Source organism: Dermacentor albipictus, chromosome 1 (assembly GCF_038994185.2).
Source record: "Dermacentor albipictus isolate Rhodes 1998 colony chromosome 1, USDA_Dalb.pri_finalv2, whole genome shotgun sequence".
Taxonomy (NCBI): domain Eukaryota; kingdom Metazoa; phylum Arthropoda; class Arachnida; order Ixodida; family Ixodidae; genus Dermacentor; species Dermacentor albipictus.
The window spans coordinates 354,227,812-354,249,462 of record NC_091821.1 but is presented as its reverse complement, the minus strand read 5'-3'; the positions used below and the strand labels follow the sequence as shown (position 1 = coordinate 354,249,462).

Sequence of the window (21,651 nt, the reverse complement as noted above, 5' to 3'; positions counted from 1 at the left end):
GCCCGCAGGAAATTGCAGAGCTTAAGTGAAGCACACAATACAGAAATGAGTAGCATGGTAGCACATAATGTAACCCGATAGCAGTGACGGCAGGAGTGGGGAGTACCCACAAGCGTTTAGAAAAAAATTTACCAACCTGTAAAGAAGAAAAATAGTAGATAAGATAGACGTCTCTTCACGACCACCACTGCCACTCGTTTGACCAGCCAGGGGCTCTATTCTGGACATTCCGTCATTTTCTTCGAGGCGTGACGAAGGTGCGACGCACACAAAATGGCGCTGATCGCCCCATTTTGCTTTCGTATATAACGCTGCGCAAGCTTGACGTTTTGCCTAAGAAACTAAAATGAACGCACGAAACTTAACGTTCGGTGCGTAAAATCAGCTAATAAATTAAGCAGCTAGCTCAAAGCTTACCATTACTCCGCCTAAATCACTTCTCGCTTCCGCCGTCTGCTGCGTACAAGGCGTCGTCTGCTTCATTAGCTAGGATGCGTGTACCCGGGAAACGGAATGAGTCATCCTACGTTGGCGCCAACGCGCTTGTTTTCTACCTTGAGACAACATACGCGACCTACCAGCGGTGATGAGCGCACGTTCTACGCCACGTTATCGCTATCTCACGAAACGTAAGTGACTCAGCGCGACTTGGCTGGCTGAGAAAGGCCGAATATCACCGATAGCGTTGCGCGCGCCGGAGGTATCCGCTTGCGCGATGTGAGCGACGGCGCTGCCTTCTCTTGTTCAGTTCGCTGGTTACTCGTGCCGCGTGAGGAAAGTTCAAGGCGCCGCCTTACGTTCATTCCTTTTTTATAAATTAAAAATACGCTGTTGTCGTAATTTGTGATTGTGCGAAAAGGCAATAATCTTGATTGCAATTCAAACGCACCAGTGAAAAGTGGACAACGTTGCAGAAAGTTTGCTATGTTTCACCAATATTATCTCATATCAACGCGTTCTTTTGAAAAATGACGGCACAAAACACAAGTGCCAATACCACTCGAGAGCGACGAAAATACTGTGAGCACCGTTATGAACAAAAAAATTTTCATGGCGCCAAACGACGGGGAAAATGTGGCGATACGCATTCCTCTCGGCCGCCATTGCATATGGCTGCTCATTAGCATAACTCGCGTGGCTCGTCGCACCACAAATTGAGGCGGAAAATCTCTCCAATGGTGGCCCAGCGCAATGTCACGCAACACAAAATTGACGTTTACGAAACAGCCCTTCTGTTGACGCTCCCCATGACATATTCCTCCAGCCAATCAGGAAGCTGACATGGCGCCTATCTTGGATCGCCACCACATATTCGCGAAATTGCAGATGCATTACAATGGCTTCTGTGCGCTACCGCTCACTTTCTTTTTGAAGTGCTAACGTCGCAATATAGCTGCCGAGGACCAAAAAGATGTACTAGTAGTCGATAAAATTTGCCGCCCCAACTCACGTTTTATCGTCTTGATGAAAATGCAACATTGCATTTTGCCAAACTCCCGTTTCGCGGCACAAGTTGTCAAGGCAGCTGAGCTCTCGACAGCCAGTCAGAGAGTCAACATGATGGATAATGGCAGCCGTGCAACCGCCATGCGTATCGAGCGCTCTATTCAAGTGGCGTGTGTTTTCGCAGTGTTGCCAGCAGAAAACAGAAAATCTGTCAGGGTCCAAGGGTAATAGATGAAGGCACAGCCAGCTTTTCAAAATTAACTCTGTATTGGTGGAAAGTTCACGCACACACAAAAGAAAAACACTTGAGCGTGAGCGGATCCCTGCAGTTGAGGCCAACAGCAGGTAACCAGGAAGGCATCGGCAGTCGGCTTCCAGATACGCCGAGATAGCATGAGCTGAGCACGAGGTCGCGGGATCGAATCCCGGCCAAGGCAGCGGCATTTCGATGGAGGCGAAAGGAGAAAACACCCGTGTACTTAGATTTAGGCGCACGTTAAAGAACCCCAGGTGGTCAAAATTTTCTGAGTCTTCAACTATGGCGTGTCTCATAATCAGAAAGCGGTTCTGGCACGTAAAACCCCATTATTTATTTATTTTAAATAACACAAAAAGAGAAAGGAAGACCAACCTGAAAAGACGGAAAACAGTAGATAAGATAGACGTCCGGCCACCAGCGCCGCTGTCGCTCGTGTCAGGTGTTCAGGTATAGCCCTGGGAGTGTCAGCGAGTGCGGTTCACTGCCAAGGCGACAGATTTGGAACATCATTTTAACCGTATATGTAACAAATACGTGGTCTTAGGAGCACACAGCTGCTCCTATGTCCGAGTGCTACCACGTATGCTACCTCACAGTATCGAGACTACTAAATTTGTGGCCCTCACTGTGCAATAATGCGATAAGAATACAGTCATTGGAAAGGCTCAACGTATTGCACGTGCAAATGGAGCCCCTTAGATGAATTTGCACATCAAATGTAAAAATTAAGAGGCTCAATTTATACATTTTATTAGAGCATAACAATTAAATTCCTCTCTGCTTTTTCTGGCTTAATCTTTTGTCACTTCGTGTGGACGAGGTTTCAGTGACATTTGAAGCAGTGTCGGTAATGTTAAGTCGATGTTACCAAGCCATTTGATGACATCATTTAAAGTAGCGCTGGAGCCTCGCTCAAAGAAATGCATTAAACGATACAATTGCAATGTATGTTTCGCAGTGAGAAAATCAATTTTAACGTATGCGAATCAAAATCATATCTAGATTCAGTTCACGATGATCTACTCAGCCAATCGTTGGATGATTATTGGCGTTCTTAAACACTGAAAAGGTCAGCCAGTACGCCGAGACGTTACATCTCCGGATGGTGAAGTTCATAGGTAGAAATAAAGAAAGTAAATATGATATATAATGTTTCTTAAGAGTGTTCCTGTATAGCTTGCCGATACAATAATCTCAAGCATCCATTAAAACTTCAATTCTCATTGTTGTTAAGAGGAAGTTTTAGCTCGGGGGCTCTAATCTAAATACATAGAAACGGAGAAAACAATTTTGTTCAACAACCATTGCACCGATTTTAATTAGATTGGTTGCATTTAAAAAAGAAAAAAAAGAAAATTTAATGACTGTGAGAAGAGAATGTTTAACTGTTAACATTTTCATAAACATTGTTGGGCACATCTAGCATTGACACATTGACACCTTGGACACATTTGACACATCTGAGAAAAATTAGATGTTTTAAGGCTTATGTTTCATGACTGTATGGCAGTTTGTACTGCCTAGGTGCGCATAAGCGCTTGTGCTCATGCGGCCTCATCGTTACTTTGTGCAATTGTTATGGGACACAATAAACTTCAAACTTCAAGTTCAAACTATAATCATAGATCACACGGCTAGGCTACTAAGAAAGCCTAACGTCAGTCTTGCAGTGATGCGCAGATTGTTCGAGCTCCGTTGCAAAATTGGTAGAACAGAACAATAAAGTTTACAACTTTGTAACTCAGTAATGGAAAATGATATCACGATCCTATAAACAGCAACTAATAATACTCAAAGCGTACAAATTTGATGTATTTATGTACCGCTTTGGAAATGCTATCATTACGTGAGTAGGATTTTTGCAAAGCTTTTGTAAACGTTGCACCAAGATCACGTAAGCTGTACATAATTACATCAAATTTGCTCGCCTTAGATTTTCTAAGAGATGCAATTTACGGAACTGTGATATTTATTGTCGTTGCAGGGTTACCGATTTCTAAACTTGGTGCTTCTATATTTTTTTAAACGCTTACTGATTTATGGTAGCTTCTGTAAAGCATTCTGGACATTAAATCAAAATTCTGCTTTCGACTGTCATTAGAATTTAACCTTTTCTCTCCAATGCAACACATGTCATTCAAATTGGTCAAGGGGTTGTCGCACAAAAGCATTTCTGCGCTTTACATGTATTTGAATAGCCAGTATCGCAGTTTGCGCCTAGCTAAAGCTCCCTCTTAATAGATTTTGTTTGAAAATATATTAGGAAAGCTGCCCGAAATAAGAATTAGAATTCAGTAGCAGATTCTAAATTTTGAACGCATTTTTTGCTGTTGTTTTTTTATACAAATACAACAATATCACCTTATATTACACTAGTAGTGTTTAAAAAATTAAAAAATTAAATTATGGGGTTTTACGTACCGAAACCACTTTCTGATTATGAGGCACGCCGTAGCCGAGGACTCCGGAAATTCCGACTACCTGGGGTTCTTTAACGTTCACCTAAATCTAAGTACACGGGTGTTTTCGCATTTCGCCCCCATCGAAATGCGGCCGCCGTGGCCGGGATTCGATCCCGCGACCTCGTGGTCAGCAGCCTAACACCATAGCCACTGAGCAACCACGGCGGGTTAGTAGTGTTTAGAGGCACTTCTTTCATGTTTCTTGGCGTCTGTCTCAGGTAGTTTATGCATATCATTGTTACACTTTCTTAGCAGTAGAAGAAACAATAGAAAACGCTATTTCTCCACACAGGAATAGATTCGGGGTTCACGATGGTTGAACTGTCGGGCCACCGTCGTCCTTGTCTTCGTCCTAGAAGACGCCATAGTTGGCAGGCATATCTATCTATCTATCTATCTATCTATCTATCTATCTATCTATCTATCTATCTATCTATCTATCTATCTATCTATCTATCTATCTATCTATCTATCTATCTATCTATCTATCTATCTATCTATCTATCTATCTATCTATCTATCTATCTATCTATCTATCTATCTATCTATCTATCTATCTATCTATCTATCTATCTATCTATCTATCTATCTATCTATCTGTCTGTCTGTCTGTCTGTCTGTCTGTCTGTCTGTCTGTCTGTCTGTCTGTCTGTCTGTCTGGTCTGGTCCTGTCTGTCTGTCTGTCTGTCTGTCTGTCTGTCTGTCTGTCTGTCTGTCTGTCTGTCTGGTCTGGTCTGGTCCTGTCTGTCTGTCTGTCTGGTCCTGTCTGTCTGTCTGTCTGTCTGTCTGTCTGTCTGTCTGTCTGTCTGTCTGTCTGTCTGTCTGTCTGTCTGTCTGGTCTGGTCTGGTCCTGTCTGTCTGTCTGTCTGTCTGTCTGTCTGTCTGTCTGTCTGTCTGTCTGTCTGTCTGTCTGGTCTGGTCTGGTCCTGTCTGTCTGTCTGTCTGTCTGTCTGTCTGTCTGTCTGTCTGTCTGTCTGTCTGTCTGTCTGTCTGTCTGTCTGTCTGTCTGTCTGTCTGTCTGTCTGTCTGCCTATCTGTCGTTGTCGCTGTACTATACCGTTGGAGTCCTTATCGTCCTCAAGTGCAATAGCGGTACGTTGCCGTTATCATTGCTCTTATAGTCGCTGTTATAGATTCAATTGTCGATATTTTGCGCAGCACATAAATCATTTGATTGAGCAGCCCTTTAAAATACATTTAAACGCCTGAGTTCGAGGATAAAAGACGCGGAAACAAAGTACCCCAAGTACATTGCAAGAGATGTGTTAGCATGTGCGTGAGCGATTGACGTGTATTTTTATACATGTTGCATTGCCGAAGAGTAAGTGTATTTCCCCGCAATGGCCGCACTGCAAGCGACATCTGGTGGAGTCACACCTGTTCATCTTCGTGCGTGTTCGTAGACCGCATGATATTTGTAGCTTTCTTGACGTCTGCCTTTCGGCAATGTTGCAGAGTGGTAGTCTGTTACTTCGGAGCATTCGTTATATGCGTCAATTCGAGGCAAACCTGTTTCGCGACAACTTTCTTGAAGCCACGTTATAGAGCACTGTAGGAGTACTTCACCGCGGCCTGTTGCCCCTATACCATGCCGCATACTAATGACAAGTACAGGCCGCCTTCTACTAATGAAACAACGTTACGCATTACGAAGAAATAGTTGTAATTACGAGGCGCTAGCCCTAAAAAATTATTGGAAGATTCCTCGAAAGTTAAAAGATGTTTTTCTTCTAAGTCTATAGAATATAAACAGACAGTATGGTGATATCATTATGACATTAGACTCTTTACCTACCATTGATTGTAATATTTTTCTGAGCCCTGCGATCTGCTTTGAAGTTGGTTAACATCAGTACGAATTCAAGAAAAGCGACTTTTTTCGCGATCTTTTTTCTGTCGTATAGTGCGTACATTTTCTACACAATTTATTGAAAGAATAATTTTCAGCAACAAGTCTGTAAACTATGTACAAATTGCCTGAACTAAATTTACCCGCCGTGGTTGCTCAGTGCCTATGGTGTTAGGCTGCTGAGCACGAGGTCGCGTGATCGAATCTCGGCTACGGCGGCCGCATTTCGGCGAGGGCGAAATGCGAAAACACCCGTGTACCTAGATTTAGGTGCACGGTAAAGAACCCCAGGTGGTTGAAATTTCCGGAGTCCCCCACTACGGCGTGCCTCATAATCAGAAAGTGGTTTTGGCACGTAAAACCCCACAATTTTATTTAATTTAAACTAAATTTTTTGTTAGATAGTCAAGTTAGCGATCTATCGAAGGCGGATGAGTCTGCAGACTTTATCTTAAAAAACAAAGGGTACCACAATTGCTAATACGAGAGTACTAATAAATCGTTCAATCTTACAGTTCATGGTCTGCGCAAGTTGTTGCTTTAAATGAATGTAAATTTACCGATGTGAGGTGAATGTGCAGAAAGTTTGCGTACGAGTTTGACGTTACGCTGTTGGCTTGTTGTGTTTCCTCGTCACGAATTTCCCTGTGCACGCGCAGATTAGCCCAGCTTTTTGTGTGCTTTCTTTCTGCCCACGATGATGCTACCTTAGCTCCCTCGATCCTTTCTATGTTTTGCTGTCGATGCTGTTTTAGCTATGTGTATAGTCTGTTTAGTGCATCGCCTGCGTGATTTGTTGAATATGAAAATTTGATGGTTCGAATGCTCTATGAAAACTGAACTTCATAACTAACTCCGGACGCTGTCATGCGTCCGTTAATCTTAACGCTCTTCGCAAAACTGTAGCTCTGTCGTGTATTTCCAATCACGTGCCTTAGAACTTATACCTAGGGTTTTTAATGCTCTTGGCCTTGCAATTGGGTTTTGTTTTAAGGCATTAACGCTTCCATTTATAAAAATTCAGATAAAAAAAAGAACTGTCGTCAGTCAGGTATACTGCTGTCTCCCGAAGGATACGCATTAGCAGTATTTGACCAGGCGTATAGCAGCGAGCTGTAGTCTCTACGAGGAAAGTGCATTCGTATGCGTGACTCCATGCGCGCATGGCTGCCTCTCGAAAGTGAGGACAGGGCGAGAAAACAGGTCGGTGGCATGGCTTGTGGCTTGCACGTGCCCATCCTTACGGCCGCTGCTCTGTGTGCTCTGGCTACAATAGACGCTCGCAGCTACTGCGGCCGGAAAGAAGGTACTGCACTTACTGGAAACTTGAATTATTTTCGTCGACGCGTTTTTTCTTAGTGAACGCTAGCCGGAGGCAATAAGGATTACTTGAGGAAATACTTGCACTCCGAAATTAGATAGGGAGGCCATGAATGCGGCAGCGACATAGAACTGGGATAGAAAAGCGGGCAGCTTCGAGTGTAGTGCTGAACAACCACGAGGGAATCGTCCGGGCTGGTTCAATGTAAATGCAATGTAGATTATATGTATTCTTGTCATTTTACGTTGTAACGCATTGTCACGGTCTTCTTTTGAATTTCAATTATGTAATTTATTTATGTTTACCGCGTTAGTTACTTCCCTGACTCGGGAAATTCTATACCTACAGTATGATAGTTAATCTGTAGGAAGAAGAAGAAGTTTGGTTCGGCACAGTCGCACTGCTGTCTCGCTCCCTAGTGTTTTTGAATTTTTTCGACGTTTTGTCAAATAGATTTGTCGAAGACGTCGGACGACTCGCCAAGGTACCTTCCCTACCGGAGGCCGGGGGGGCCTTCGCCTCCCGTCGCTTCGATAGGAGCCTGCAGAAGAGCCCGATCTGGTAGCGGCGAGCGCCCCGTCATGACTACGCCTGACCTGACACCGGGGCAGAGGCCACCGACTGACCCTGAGAGCAACCGTGACTGTAAGCGATACAAGGCTACAGAAACAGACGACGAGTCTACGCTTATTGACGCTTGTGACATAGCTGACATCACAGATCTGGACGATGAAGGCTTCAGGCTTGTGCGTCACCGCAAGAAGAGGACCATCGGAATCCCAGTGATTGTTACGCCTGCTACAGAAGGAGCCGACCTGAAAAAAGTAAATCCCATTGTTCTGTCTACGGATATTGAAAAAATTCTTGGCGCATCGCGTTAGGAGCCGATTTACTGCTCAAGGAGCCCTGCTTCTAGATGTACAGACAGAAGAGCATGTGAATTCCCTTCTCAGCTGCAAGTCGATCTCAGGGACTGCAATCTCAGCACGCGTGCCCAATTCGTACCTGCAAAACACGTGCATTATTAGAGGAGTACCGAAGTGGTACACTGACGAGGAACTGTTGCTATACCTTAAACCACAAGGAGTTTACCATGCAAGGAGAGTCATGCGACGCGTCCAAATTTCCGAAACCGATTGGGAGTCCAGGCGAACCAGCTCCGTGGTTCTTACGTTCGCTCCAAATACAGACCGTCCAGAGAAGATCAACTTGGGCTTCACAAGACACGAGACCATTGACTACGTTGAGACACCACCTCGGTGCTTCAAGTGTCAGCGCTATGGACATGTGGCCAAGTACTGCCGTGGTGAGCAGCGGTGTAAGAGATGTGGAGGACCGCACGATTTCAAAACATGCGCGTGCAGAGAGAACGTTCTATGTGCAAACTGTAGTGGTGGTCATCCAGCTAGTTATAGCAAGTGTCCTACGCGGGCAGCAGCAATAAAGCGTAAGAAAACGTTTATCTTGGGGCGAACAGGGAACGATGAGAAAAATACGACGAAGAAAACGACAGAAAGACACAGAGAGTCAGACGCAATGAAATTGAGCTCAAAGAGTGAAACTGATTTTCCAAGCCTGAAGCCTTCTCCAGGAATCCAGGACACGGTGGTGCCATCGCGCAGCGGACAGGCTAAAACAGTCAAATCAATGAACAGAGGCCCCGTAGAAGAGAAGACTGCTGAACAACCGGAACAGCGAAGTTATGTGTCTGTACTGCAGCGACCCCAATCGCGTTGCGATGAAAACACACCACAGGAGAACTGTCAGCAGGTGCTACGTGCTCTCTTCAAGGCCTTGCGATCACACATAGAGAAGATGCCGGCTAGCTCGATGAAGGAAATGCTCGAAGTAGTCCTCGCTCTCGAGTCAGTGATTCTCAGCTCTACCTCTTCTTAAAGCACCTAACAATATGGATGCGGTCAGGACACAATGTTCACCATCTCGTCCACAGGTGCCACTTATTATGCAATGGAACTGTGCGGGTCTTGCGTGCCATTTACCTGAACTGTCGCTTTTCTTACGCAACATGCCTGTGCCAATATTGGCCCTGTCCGAGGCTGGTCTTCCAGGTTCCAGAACAATTGCTGGTTACGTCGCACATGGAAACCAAAGTATTCCAACATTTCCGAACGGAAGCGCCATGCTATATGTGAGACGTGAAATACCACATTACGTTCTTCCAGTTCAAGACCTTTGCAGCAGTGCTTTGGAAGTCACTGCTGTACAAGTGCGGCTGGGAAATCGAAGCCTCAGCGTGGCCTCTGTGTATGTGAGCTCTCGCCTGAAGGTCTTGATGGGAGAAATTATCAAAGACCTCTGCAGCCGCTGCCCAGCTCCTAGGATTATATGTGGCGACTTCAACGCGCACCATACTCTCTGGGGCGACAAGGCGACTGATGCACGTGGAAAGCAAATTGTTAGAGCTTTAAACACCGAGGGACTCTGCGTGGCAAATGACAAACAGCCAACGTTTTTTCGACCACCGGCCTCTTACAGTGTCATTGACTTGACGTTACACTCAACGGACATCCTCGCATCGTCAACGACTAGTAAAGATAGAATGGGCAGTGATCATTTTCCTGTCTTCGTTAACATTGCTGGATATCGAACCAACGGCCGAAGATCCTGTCCTGTGACGCATTGGGATACATACAGGGACGGCCTAAGCGAATCATCTGGAAACCTGTTCGCGGACATGCTACGTAGCAAGAGATTGGCTACCGCTGAGCTGAAGCTACCCGACCACTTCCCCGCTCCCGATCTAAAGCTCAAAAATCTATGCGCTGCCCGTAGAAGAGCGGAACGGAGGCTGATGAGGACGAAAGGCAACCCATCAATGAAGACTATATATAACAGAATTAACGCAGTAATTCGACGTTATACAAGGAAACTAAGAAGAGATCAATGGGCATCATTTTGTGCAAGCCTATCGGTCTTCACGCCAGTTCCACGGATATGGTGGGTCGTTAATAACCTTGCTGGAAACTTTCGACCAAACAAGCCATTTGAAGCCCTAGCATTGAAGTTAGGCAAGACACTCGCTTGCCTTGCGAATGACTTCGCTGCAATATACTCTTCCGGAAGGTCAGCTGGCACAACCAACCCGCCACCGCCGCTATCGTCGTCTATAATGGATGCTCCTTTCACACTCAGAGAGCTGGAACTAGCTATGAGCAGCCTCCGACGTCGCTGTGCGGTGGGACCTGACCTCATCAGTAATCAGATGCTGACTAACCTACCGGTTGAGAGACGGCGTGATTTGCTGGCATTTTTTAACCAAGTCTGGGCCAGTGGGGCTATCCCACATTTATGGAAGGTAGCATGGGTGGTACCGGTTCTGAAGCCTGGAAAGAATCCTGCAGCTCTGGACTCATACAGACCGGTATCACTGACCTCGTGTGCAGCGAAGCTAATGGAGAAGATGGCGTGCACAAGACTCACTTGGTATGTCGAGGAGGGTCGAAAACTACCATCGTGCATGACTGGGTTTCGGCAGCGTCTAAGCGCTCAAGACAATGTACTGGACCTTCTAAGCCACATAGAGCATCACAGTGCGGATGGCCTGTCGACACTTGCTGTTTTCATGGATGTTTCTAAGGCTTACGACTACGTGTCTCAAAGAGCCATCATCAGCCAGTTGCAAGTTATAGGCGTCACGGGTCATCTCTTGCACTTCATACATACGTTCCTCAATGATCGTCGCATCAGAGTTCGTCTTGGCGACACGTTGAGCGATGAAATACGTATATTTCGTGGTGTGCCACAGGGGAGTGTTTTATCTCCCTTATTATTTAACATTGCCATGAGTAGCCTCCCAACAGCATTAAACCATCGAACACCAGTGAAGATATCTATATATGCCGATGATATCTGCATTTGGATCTCCGGCTACCAGCACCGCCGCCTTGCACGAATAGCCCAGGGAGCAGTAAAAGCCATTCAGGGCCACTTGGCAACGATTGGATTATCACTATCAGCAGAAAAATCATCATTCGTACTATTTCCTGGAGTGAAAAGAAAATCTACACGTTTGACGCTGAATTTGGACGGATACCAGATTCGACAAGTCACCAACGTCCGATTTCTGGGCGTTACCTTAGACCACAGGCTACTCTGGCGCCGCGGTGTTGACCACGTTGTGGCATCATCGTCACCCAGGCTACATGTGCTCAAGCGAGTCGCTGGCATACGCTGGGGCAACCACCCGACGTCCATGCTACGGCTACATACAGCGTTGGTTACAAGTCGAATCCTGTATCAGCTACCTCTGATGTCACCCTCAGACAGCCAATACGAGCGCTTAGAAGCCATCCACAGAAAAGGTATCCGACTTTGCCTTGGAGTCCCTCAGCCAGCGTCAAACAAGAAAGTGCTCTACGAAGCTGAGTCACGCCCTCTACGACTTCAGGCTTCCCAGGCTCTGATGATCCAGCTCCTACGATTGAGTGAGTCTACGCCCGGTAGAGCGCTCTTACGACGTATAGGTAACAGGCCGCGCTCACATTTTTATGCAGCATTGAACACGCTTCGCGTATTAGGATTGCGCTGCTCGAGACAAAGGGAAAGGATAGAACCACCCTGGACATTCGAGGACATCATATGCAACTTAAGTGTACCACGATTGCAATCAAAGAGCTGCATTCCATCTGCAGAAGCCAAGTCATTAGTCCTGGAACACCTGAACACGATTTACCCGAGTCACCTACAAGTATACACAGATGGCTCTGTCAAGGCAGACGAAGACCGCTGTGCAGCTGCATTCTATATTCCCTCTCTAAGATATACGTGGTCTGGCCGTCTGGACTGTATAGCCTCGTCGACAGTTGTGGAATGCGCAGCAATAGCTTCTGCTCTGCGCAAATTAAAGACTTTGCCTCCGCAGAATGTGGTTGTCCTTACGGACTCAAAGGCCGCATTACAACAAATATACCGTGGTTTGCCATCCCTCAAGTTCCCACGCAAATCACTAGCCATCGTGAAAGAGCTCAACAACAAAGGCTTCACAGTAAAGTTTCAATGGATTCCTTCCCACATTGGTATCTCAGGAAACGAAAAAGCTGATGCGCTTGCATACGCCGCGCTCTATCATCCTCCCAAAATCAAGGCCCCAAAGAGTAATCAAGTGCAAAAATCTGACATTCGAAATCACTTTGCGTCGCTTTGGGTTCCACCGCATATGCCCTGCGTAACCAAGCGATTGCACCGAGAGGAAGCCACACTTCTATATCGAATAAGGACAGGATCTGCAAATACACCGGCCTGGTTATTTAAAACGGGGCGAATCAATTCTCCGAACTGTTCGGCATGCAACGAGACAGGAGACATTGAGCACTTTTTGTGGTCCTGCCAGCAATTCCAAGATGAAAGAGACACTCTCCTGAAGAATCTACAAAGCAAGAACCTTCCGCATGCGCGCCTGCAACACCTTATATTTCCCGCGGGATCAGTTATAGCCCGAAAAGAAACTTCACGTCTCCTCATCGAGTTTTTAAGAGAGACTGGTTTGAAGGACACATGGTGAAACCCTTCAGCGGTATTGTGCGAGACGCTCGGGCGGAGCAATTGCCGGCCTTGTTCGCCAGGCTAAACCCGCCTGTTGCTACAATTCACCACCACCACCACCACCAGTTAATCTGTAGTATTGTTTTATAAGGTATGTATTCCTTTTGTATTTTGCGCTATTAATCTGCTCAATTTTAGTTGGTTGATATGTTTACCTTCGTATGCACATCTAACATTGATTTGATGCAATGTCACCAATGCATTTCATATTATGTACCACGGTGCTGGATGCCAACAGGAGCGGCAGCCATTTGTCGGGCCTTGACACCTTTTGCTCCTGCTCTCGTTTCTGTGATAGATGCAAACGTAAACCTTCACTTTCAATCAGCACGAAAATCTCACGAGAAAATAAAAGCACGTGGTTGCTGTTAAAGTAGGCACGTACGTGTTTGCGTTTGTAGTAGGCACTTGGCGGGGTGCCAAGCCGCTTGATTCGGTGGGGTTTCGCGTTGTTTGGCCATTGAAAATCACGTTTGCGTTTTCATAGCTTGCGTTTCCCGTGTCCACAAGAAATGGCTTCTTGCGCATGAAGAAGGCCGACATGTCGCATCGTTTTGGATCATAAAAATTCCCTCGGCAGGATATGTAATGAAAATGGCTCATTAAACTTTCGTGTGTAGATTATGTCATCAGGGGATCACGTGCCACGTACTTAATTGCATATATGCTACGCTTTGCCTTCGGTCTCATTGCGTAGTACTCTCAGCACTCCGGAAATATTTAGCTCTAGTACTAAGTTCTGCCTAATCACGCTCTGCGGTGCTACCGAATTGCCATTCTCGTGACATCACCGCGAGGTTTACCGTCATCAGGACGCGCCCCCGTAGAATTATGAAATCAGCTATAACAGGTGCGACGTCCAAATTTTCTCTATGTTCCGCAGCACTCGCTTGACAACAAGGCGGGCTAATGGAGCTTGATTAAACTCTTATTGTCCACACGCCGAACAGCTACTTTAACGTGCCTCTTCTTATTATTAAGGTGAAAGCCTTAAGTATATAGCTCGTTGCAAAAGCTCACAGCAGAAAAAGAAGCCGCGTCAGGTCCAGTCATACAAAAAAGTAGATGAGTAGCACAAGAAATATCGCCATCAGCAAAGCTCATACCAACATAATTTGGAATGGCTCATAGATCCCCCCGTAAGGAGCAAAAGGTGCAATGGCTGAATATGAAAATAGAAACAAAAGAAAGAAAAAACGAAAGAACGTAAAGAAACAGAGAGTAAAAGAGAGAAAATAAGAAAGAGAGAAAGAAAGAAAGAGAAAGAAAGAAAGGAAGAAATGAAGAAAGAAGGAAAGAAAGAAAGGAAATACCGAAAAAAATTAGAGAACGAAAGAAATAACGAAATGACCTTTAGCTACTGCATAAGGTGCTCGCATGTGTCATTGAGGAGATCGACCTACACCCAATACATTTACTTCCCGCTGCAGCTCGTTATGTCTTGCAAAAAGACTGACCCCTCTGCTAGGATATAATGCATTACCACGTGTACAGCAGACTTTGACCTTCACGTGTTACAGGAGCGTAACATGCTGCAGATTTCTTTTTGCCCGTGTCTATTCACGCGTTTCTGCTTTCTTGGCTTTAAATAGCAAGCGTTTTGAGATTATCTCTTACAAGGCTTTCCTGGCAACATCCGTAACAAAAGTCATCATGGAGCAAAAACTTATCGTCGTTCTATTTCAACTTCAAGTTAAACTATCTAATCAGGAGCGTTGGTTCTGCCTGCTCCTGTTTTATCCTGAAACAAAATATTTCGATATATATTTGTTTCTTATTTGACTTAGCTACTGCGCTGTCCTCGATTTGCACCTCAAAATTTAATGTTAACACTTGAACGGTCGATTCAGTGCCTGATGAAATTTGTGTTTATGTGGATGGTGTAAGTCGGTATACATTAGCTGCGCTGGGTGCTTAACTTTACCATCTCCCTTTGCTGATTTCTTTTCTCTTAGAAAGTGTTAAATGTTTCTCCAGTATCAATGTTGTAACCATGGCAGTGTTCTCCTTCTTCAACAGTCTGCGCAACCTCTGTGCAGGCGTCGTGAAGAGCTTCCGTAGTGCTTCTGTTGGGGCCGACTTCTTGACTCGTTGCGGACGCCATTTATTGCTCAAGTACAACATTGACAGTGGTGCTTTCTACAAGGTATGGCCAGAGCAGCACATCAAGTGAGGCTGCCCATCATAAGCTACCATGGGAGCATGATTGCGTGAAAACAGATGCTGAGATTTAGTTGTGCGATTGAAAAACTTCAGGTGGTCCAAATTAATCTGATCTCTTCACTACACCGCGCCTATATTATTAGCCCAGTGTTGCCTTGGGGCTTTAAATAAAACGACAAAGTGTTTCTCCTGTGCAATAACGATGACGTTTCTGTTGATGTTGAAGTTTCATTGATGTTGATGTTGTTGCTGAGGTTCAGGGAACATCTAAGGGATATTCAGGAGTCACAGCCCGTGAGCGAATGGTTACACGCTCAACCCTTATCGATGTTATTGCGATATTGGTCCAAAAGGCAGTGTCAAAATCTGTGGAACGGCTAACATCAAGCCTGTCGGAGACTAGTTCAAGCGTTGACATCCCAAATGATTCCACTTTTCGGTTCTGCAGCGAGTTGCAATGCTAGCTCGCAGATTCCTAATCATCCACTTACATCGAACGTTGAACAGCTTATCGATGCTTTGCCAGTTATCGTAGAAAACACTTAAATTACAAGGCTATCAACTTCAGCTTAGCAGACCGACAACAGATTCTTCTCTGGGTCAGTATCTGAAAACAACCAAAGTGTATAAATGTACCTTCCGACGCTTAAACGCACAAGGTCACCTAATGATAATTGATCGATCTCTGTCCCGTACTGAAGAACCAAAAAGTTGGTTAAATATAGTTTTTCCAAGACAGATGCTAATCCTAATTCATCCAGCTCTTCCCTCGGATTGAAACCCACAAAGCACAGTAAAGACAGTCTTTCAAATACAGATTTTTTAAAAGAGAGTATTTAGGAGCAAGTGGTTTCTAAATTAGGTATTAATTCATCATAGGTTATATAAATGTATACAGTGAAACTGCCATTCCATTATTTCTACAGCTACAGATTTATTATATCTTTGTTCACAATTTTCTCTCAAGATTATTCTTTTGCAGGAAACTTAGCTCTCAAGTATTTTCACACAATAATTACGGTTTATTTCAATTAGACCATCCATCTAGAGGCGCAGGACTTGCTTTCGTAACAAGAACCAAAATATGCCACAAAACAACAATATCTTATCAGTATATGTCTACAGAGTCAGAGATACTAGCAATAGATGTAACTCTTCCTGGTCCATGTCCCACAGGTGTTCAGGAAATTTATTGCCTTAATACCGTGGTCAAATCTTATTGGAAAGAAGCTGTGATGGCCAGAGACTTGAATTCCCATCATGTGTCTTTGGGGTTCAAAACGGACTCATGTGGAAAGCGATTGTCGGATTGTACAATTAAAAGTTTTGTTGCCTAAACACGATGGTAGTTACGTTTATTCAGGTTTTTTCTAAATCGGCATTGGATGTAACATTTGACAGTTCGAGAATTTCCGTCACTTCTGGATCTACTGTCGCATCCGCCTCAAACAATGACCATCTACCCTATTATGTTCAATATTATATGGTCTCTTATTTCTTTATAATTTCCGGCGCGCAATTTTGTCGATTACCAGAAATCTCAAAGTGTCTTGAAAAGGGCCCACAACTCCAAGATAACGGTGGTCAGATGACATCAAAGCCATGAGGCTTTACTATGTAATAAATAGTTCCTTTAAAAAGTCTCAGTTTAATGTTAGCATAGATAAAAGTACTGGCTCTCCTTGGTGGAATTCTGAGTGCACGTGGGATTATAGACGACGAAAAGTCGCTTGGAAAAAGCTACTTTACAATCAGTGTCCGAACAACTGGAGGGATTATAAGTTGACAGCTGCTACATTCGAAAGAAAAGTGTCGAATGCCAAAGACGGGTATGATGAAAAACTTCTTGACTTCCTCTCTAAGCCCAGCAATAAATATGATCGATTCAGATTCTCTCGATTTAGAAAGTTCATACCGACACCAGTGAACATTGTGTCGATAATTTCTTCACCACGCGAGATATCTGCTTCTTTAGAATTCGTAAGAAAGGGCTTAGCGCAACGCGTAACATCACGTTTGTCGAATGGGCCATAAAAGCCTAGTGCAAATGGTCGGTCCTACCGACCGACCGACCAAGTGGAAGGCTTGAAAGCGAAAGTCAGCACCGGCTTATTCTATCCTGTACCAGTATGTGGACATTTGTGGGCCTTCCGGGTACGTTAAGCTATCCTGTACCAGTATGTGGACATTTGTGGGCCTCCCGGGTACGTTAAGCAAACCTTTCAACGGCCCTTCGGGTGTCTGAGCCTTGAAGCAGCAGGTTATAATAAAGGTGCTCAAGAAACTGATCATATAATTAAGCTGGTTTACAATAGAAAGCGTGCAGGTCAAATCAAGAGAGATGGATCATACTCGTCCCAGTCGCGTTTCCGAATTGGACTAAAATTATTGGTGCCACAAACGAACTCTTTTTCAAAGTTTGGTGGGCCACTTACCTCTTCCCTATCGTTGCATTTCTCATCACTTCGGCCGTCGGCCATAGTACTTAGTCGGATTTATGTTAGCTCAAGGTAGCAAAACGTTATATGTTAGCTCAAGGTAGCAAAACGTTATAATAGTAAAAGAGAGCTGTCCACGCGTTTCCCTCAAAATACTTTTTTATTCATTCTATGTCCCTATTATACTCAGGTCGTCGAGCGCTTTTGCCTGGTCACGCATCTCTGCTACGCGGCGGTTGAGAAGCACAGTGACGTAAGTTCGCTTAAAACATATAGATACATATTTAAACATATTTTTGTCTAATTCTGTTTCTCTGACGGTAAGTGCGAGTTCATTGACATTTACTTTTGGCATTTCATTTTTACACTTACTAAATAGGGGGCCGCTACGAACGGCGAGGCCACGCAGGCCCTGCCTAGAAAGCGTTCTGCGATGGGGACGGAGTCCAGGAGCACCGAGGGCCGATAGCTTCGTGCGCGCTGTGTTGTCGCCACTTAGTTCGCGTTGAAGCGAGAGGCAGCGCGAAGGTGAATTCGCTCGCTCCTGCTGCCGCGCTTCCTTACTCCAGCGTTCTGACGGCGAGTTTCCGCGGTCATCGAGTGAGATGTGTTCATGATTGCGTGTGCGCGCGTGACACCATGCTTGTAAGTTTAATCAGTAAGCGAATGTTTAGAAGTTTATATGGCCGATAAATCAAGTATCCGTACTTCATATAACTGTCTACTAATTTGCTAATGCAATTGATGCTCCGCCTTTCGGGCGAAACTGCAACTTAACAAAAAGATTTTAGCTTACGTTGACTGCATGAAACGCATGAAAAAATAGAGCCTATAATACATAGAACGCGTGAAAAACGTTGGCCCTTCCAGCTCTTCTTTGCTCGCTGTAGCTCGCCTCTTGATTACTGGAACAATCATTGACGTTCGCAGACGCATGAACGCGTAGTAATGCTTGACTCATGAACGCACTCTTGTTGACTGATCATTTAAGCATGTGGTTCTGAGGGAAACCTTAAAGAGTTTGAGTTTCAATTTTCCTTTACTAAGCGTCGGGGACTACCTGCCTTGGCAGCGTTTCACGAGACCTGGACGTAAATTCGTCATGACAATCATTTGCATCAACCAAAAATAGCACAACCAGCCAAGCCAGGAAGCAATGCGAAAGGACGCATCAATGCATGTGCCTTTGAAACGAGCAAGCAACGCTGCGAGTGACTCCGCTACAGTCACGCACGCTGAAGCCATCACCAACAGTGTGCTAAATGCACATTTCTTTGTTACTCCTTTCACTGTTCTTAGTTCAGTCACAATGCTCTCTCCTGCGGCCACCTAGCTCGGTTCAGAGATCAAGTAGCTCTAATTACTTAGAGCGCAGCTCTTAGGCACCCGCTCCTGGCTTGAGCGTTGACGTCCCTCGGCGTGAACGCGCGAACCCACTCGTGACACTGCTCGCACGCTCGTCGTCGTCCTCTTCCGCAACTGTCTCCAATGCCGCTCATCATGCGAGCGTCGCCATGCTGCCCCCATCTCTCTGCGAAGGCGGTGACGACACTGGCCCACTGCCAGTCGGTGCGGTGATTTCGGTCTCAAATTATTTGCCTCAATATGTCGTGAAATGAAAACACGTATCGAGTTGCGCTCAAATTTCGCATTAGGGAGTTTCGTAACACTTTTTTTTTTCTTTTAGAACATGACATTGTTTCAAGACACAATTGTGGACTGTTACCGAAGATACGCCTTGTTGGTTGTCGCAACGCGCCCTGTAAGTACTTCTGTACACCTGCTGGCATGCTTTGAATGCATCAAGTGAGTGAGTGAGTGAGTGAGTGAGTGAGTGAGTGAGTGAGTGAGTGAGTGAGTGAGTGAGTGAGTGAGTGAGTGAGTGAGTGAGTGAGTGAGTGAGTGAGTGAGTGAGTGAGTGAGTGAGTGAGTGAGTGAGTGAGTGAGTGAGTGAGTGAGTGAGTGAGTGAGTGAGTGAGTGAGTGAGTGAGTGAGTGAGTGAGTGAGTGAGTGAGTGAGTGAGTGAGTGAGTGAGTGAGTGAGTGAGTGAGTGAGTGAGTGAGTGAGTGAGTGAGTGAGTGAGTGAGTGAGTGAGTGAGTGAGTGAGTGAGTGATCGAGCGAGCGAGTGAGTTGATGAGCCACGCCTGTTTCTACATTTTACCTTCCAGGATCTGCTCGGCGAGGAACTGAGCAATAAGATCGACAAAATTACAAGGGAAACAGGGGTAAGCTGACGTGCAATAAAAAGAAAAGATCGTTCAGTTCAGTTCAGTTCAGAAAAGATCGTTCAAACTTCATTCCAGTATATTCTGAGTAATAATTGGGAAGGGATAATCAATCTCCTTTCTACGACGGCGTGAGAGAGCAACCTGTTGCTCAAAAAAATAAAATAGCCATATTTAGCTGTGCAGATACTCAGTCACAGAATTTTAAAAAATATCGCCTTCTTGCACATTACCTTTAGCACTTACCGGATCAGAACACTCACCGCAGTTCTCCCCCCCCCCCTTTCTTTTAATTCATCGAAAGGCGAATGTCTAAACATACTTATTTACTCAAGTGCCACAATCGTACAGTTTAGGTTCGCGAAGCAAGACAAGGGTTGCCAAAGGGCGATACAAACTTGAAGTAATCAACAGTCAACCAATAGAGAAGACTCAGCTGCGAAGCCCTCTTGCGGCGACGCTTATGGTCTTCTTCGCCCGCCGCTAAACAGTTGACGGTAGTTATCTATGGATTTAAGGTAATATTTCATACTACTACCACGCAGCTTGCAAAGTACAAATTCAAGCAACTGACATTACTACTACATTTAGCCAAATCTAGGCGTCAAAATGCTCTAGACAGTGAAGAATCTATTGTAGTTCGAGCAGTGCTTATGTCGTGAGTACACACGTACACTCCACATCAGCTATCCTTTGTCATTCTACGCCTTGTATGAACGTCCAGTGCACTTAAATTGGTGACTTTCATTCCTCTTTCCGTAGGTATGCCTGAAGAAGAGATTGCCGAAGGACAAAGACGTCATGCTGGGCGTGATCCGCTACCTACGGCGACTCTTCTTCACAGCATGATCCTACTGAAATGCTGTGTGCTAACGGACTTTTATATGTCCATTTTATTCCATTGAGTTGACGGCAGCCACTGATACATGGTGACTGCACGTCCTTCCATACAGGTTAGTTGCAACGTGTGGGAACTGATCACCTGAAGTTTAGTAGTTGCAATACTTAGCCATCGGACGTCAGCAATGTTGCTTTCCAATTTAAAGATTTATAGTGCATAATACTTTCTTTTGCTTGGCGCATCAGAAAAATTATTTTCTGATATTAATCATCTCACCGCATACATTCTTTCTTGAAATTTTTGCCCCTTTTAAGTAAAACCGCTACACTTAGTTAACATGCTTAAGCCGGTATTTCGGCAGCGCTTACTCCGCGAGCAATACTGAGAGTGGGGATATCTAGCAGTCTTCCTTAAAACCCAGACAAATTAAATTTACATGACAGTATTGCCGTGACGCAGCCTGTGAGAGTAAAACACGTACTTGCGCTCTCACGTTCTCGAGTTCCAAGACTATTTAACATTCGGAGGCCGTTTCTTTCGCGCTCACGTTGCCTACAGCAGGATAAACTGATGCACCCCACGTTCGTGACATTTTTGTGAATGCGTAAGTCAAGCATGACAAAAAGTTGCAGACGAGAGAGCAACGCCACATAACGTTTTAAGAGGTCACTGCGTAAATGCAGAGGTTGGCGTGGCTCAAGCAACACTAGAGGTAACTTAAGCCACAGTGGGTCACAGTGTGTCACTCGGCTGTTCAAGCGGTAATGATTCGCCGTAGAATCACGTGACCGTCGAATCACGCGAACAGTGCCGCGCACGTTTCAGGGACCGCGTTTCTTCGTTTCACCTTCGGACACGCCAAGCCCTCTATGATCTTTCAAAAGTGTGCTGTGTGATATTAAAACATTTTTACTGTGGCATCTGTATATGCGGAGTTGGGATTTTCTTTTTTAAATAGGCAGGCACGCTGTCTTTCTGTCCTGTGTTCGTGCAGCTTGAATAATTAAAGTTGTAGAAGTGGCTCGTGGCGTAGGATTTAACAAATCTGCCGCTGCACATGAGCTGCAGCTACCAAATGTTTTCT

The 21,651-nt window shown here is 45.1% G+C and overlaps 2 protein-coding genes across 6 annotated transcripts in view; one reads left to right on the top strand and one right to left on the bottom strand.

The window, feature by feature from the left end:
- The window catches only part of LOC135918567 (uncharacterized), a 98,363-nt gene that overhangs the window by 53,624 nt on the left and 23,088 nt on the right, over positions 1–21,651 (bottom strand). Inside the window, exon 2 of one of the 4 annotated variants that reach the window (XM_070531817.1) lies at positions 2,078–2,160. The exons of 1 other annotated variant lie outside the window; for it this stretch is intronic. Coding sequence is in view for 1 of the 3 variants with exons in the window: in XM_070531816.1 (XP_070387917.1) it covers positions 1,451–1,484 (34 nt within the window). In the remaining 2 variants the exon portion in view is untranslated. Of the gene's footprint in view, positions 1–136; positions 243–1,450; positions 1,558–2,077; positions 2,161–21,651 lie in introns of those variants that run through there. 2 more of the 4 variants (XM_070531816.1, XM_070531818.1) reach the window with 2 other exon arrangements.
- Positions 5,433–18,022, top strand: LOC135918577 (uncharacterized). 2 transcript variants are annotated; one of them, XM_070531820.1, is made up of 4 exons: positions 5,433–5,556; positions 14,939–15,045; positions 17,691–17,753; positions 17,880–18,022. In XM_070531820.1, exons 1-4 carry the CDS (start codon positions 5,508–5,510, stop codon positions 17,967–17,969), a joined length of 309 nt encoding a protein of 102 aa, XP_070387921.1. In that variant the 5' UTR covers positions 5,433–5,507; the 3' UTR covers positions 17,970–18,022. The 2 variants fall into 2 exon arrangements, 1 of the variants encoding a protein (XP_070387921.1); XR_011511355.1 differs by lacking the exon at positions 5,433–5,556 and adding an exon at positions 10,921–12,990.

Coding starts and splice junctions, on each gene's coding strand:
- LOC135918577 (XM_070531820.1), top strand. CDS start 5,508: ATGGCCGCACTGCAAGCGACATCTGGTGGAGTCACACCTGTTCATCTT. Junction 5,557..14,938: donor AGTCACACCTGTTCATCTTC/GTGCGTGTTCGT, acceptor ACCTCTGTGCAG/GCGTCGTGAAGAGCTTCCGT. Junction 17,754..17,879: donor CGGTTGAGAAGCACAGTGAC/GTAAGTTCGCTT, acceptor CTTACTAAATAG/GGGGCCGCTACGAACGGCGA.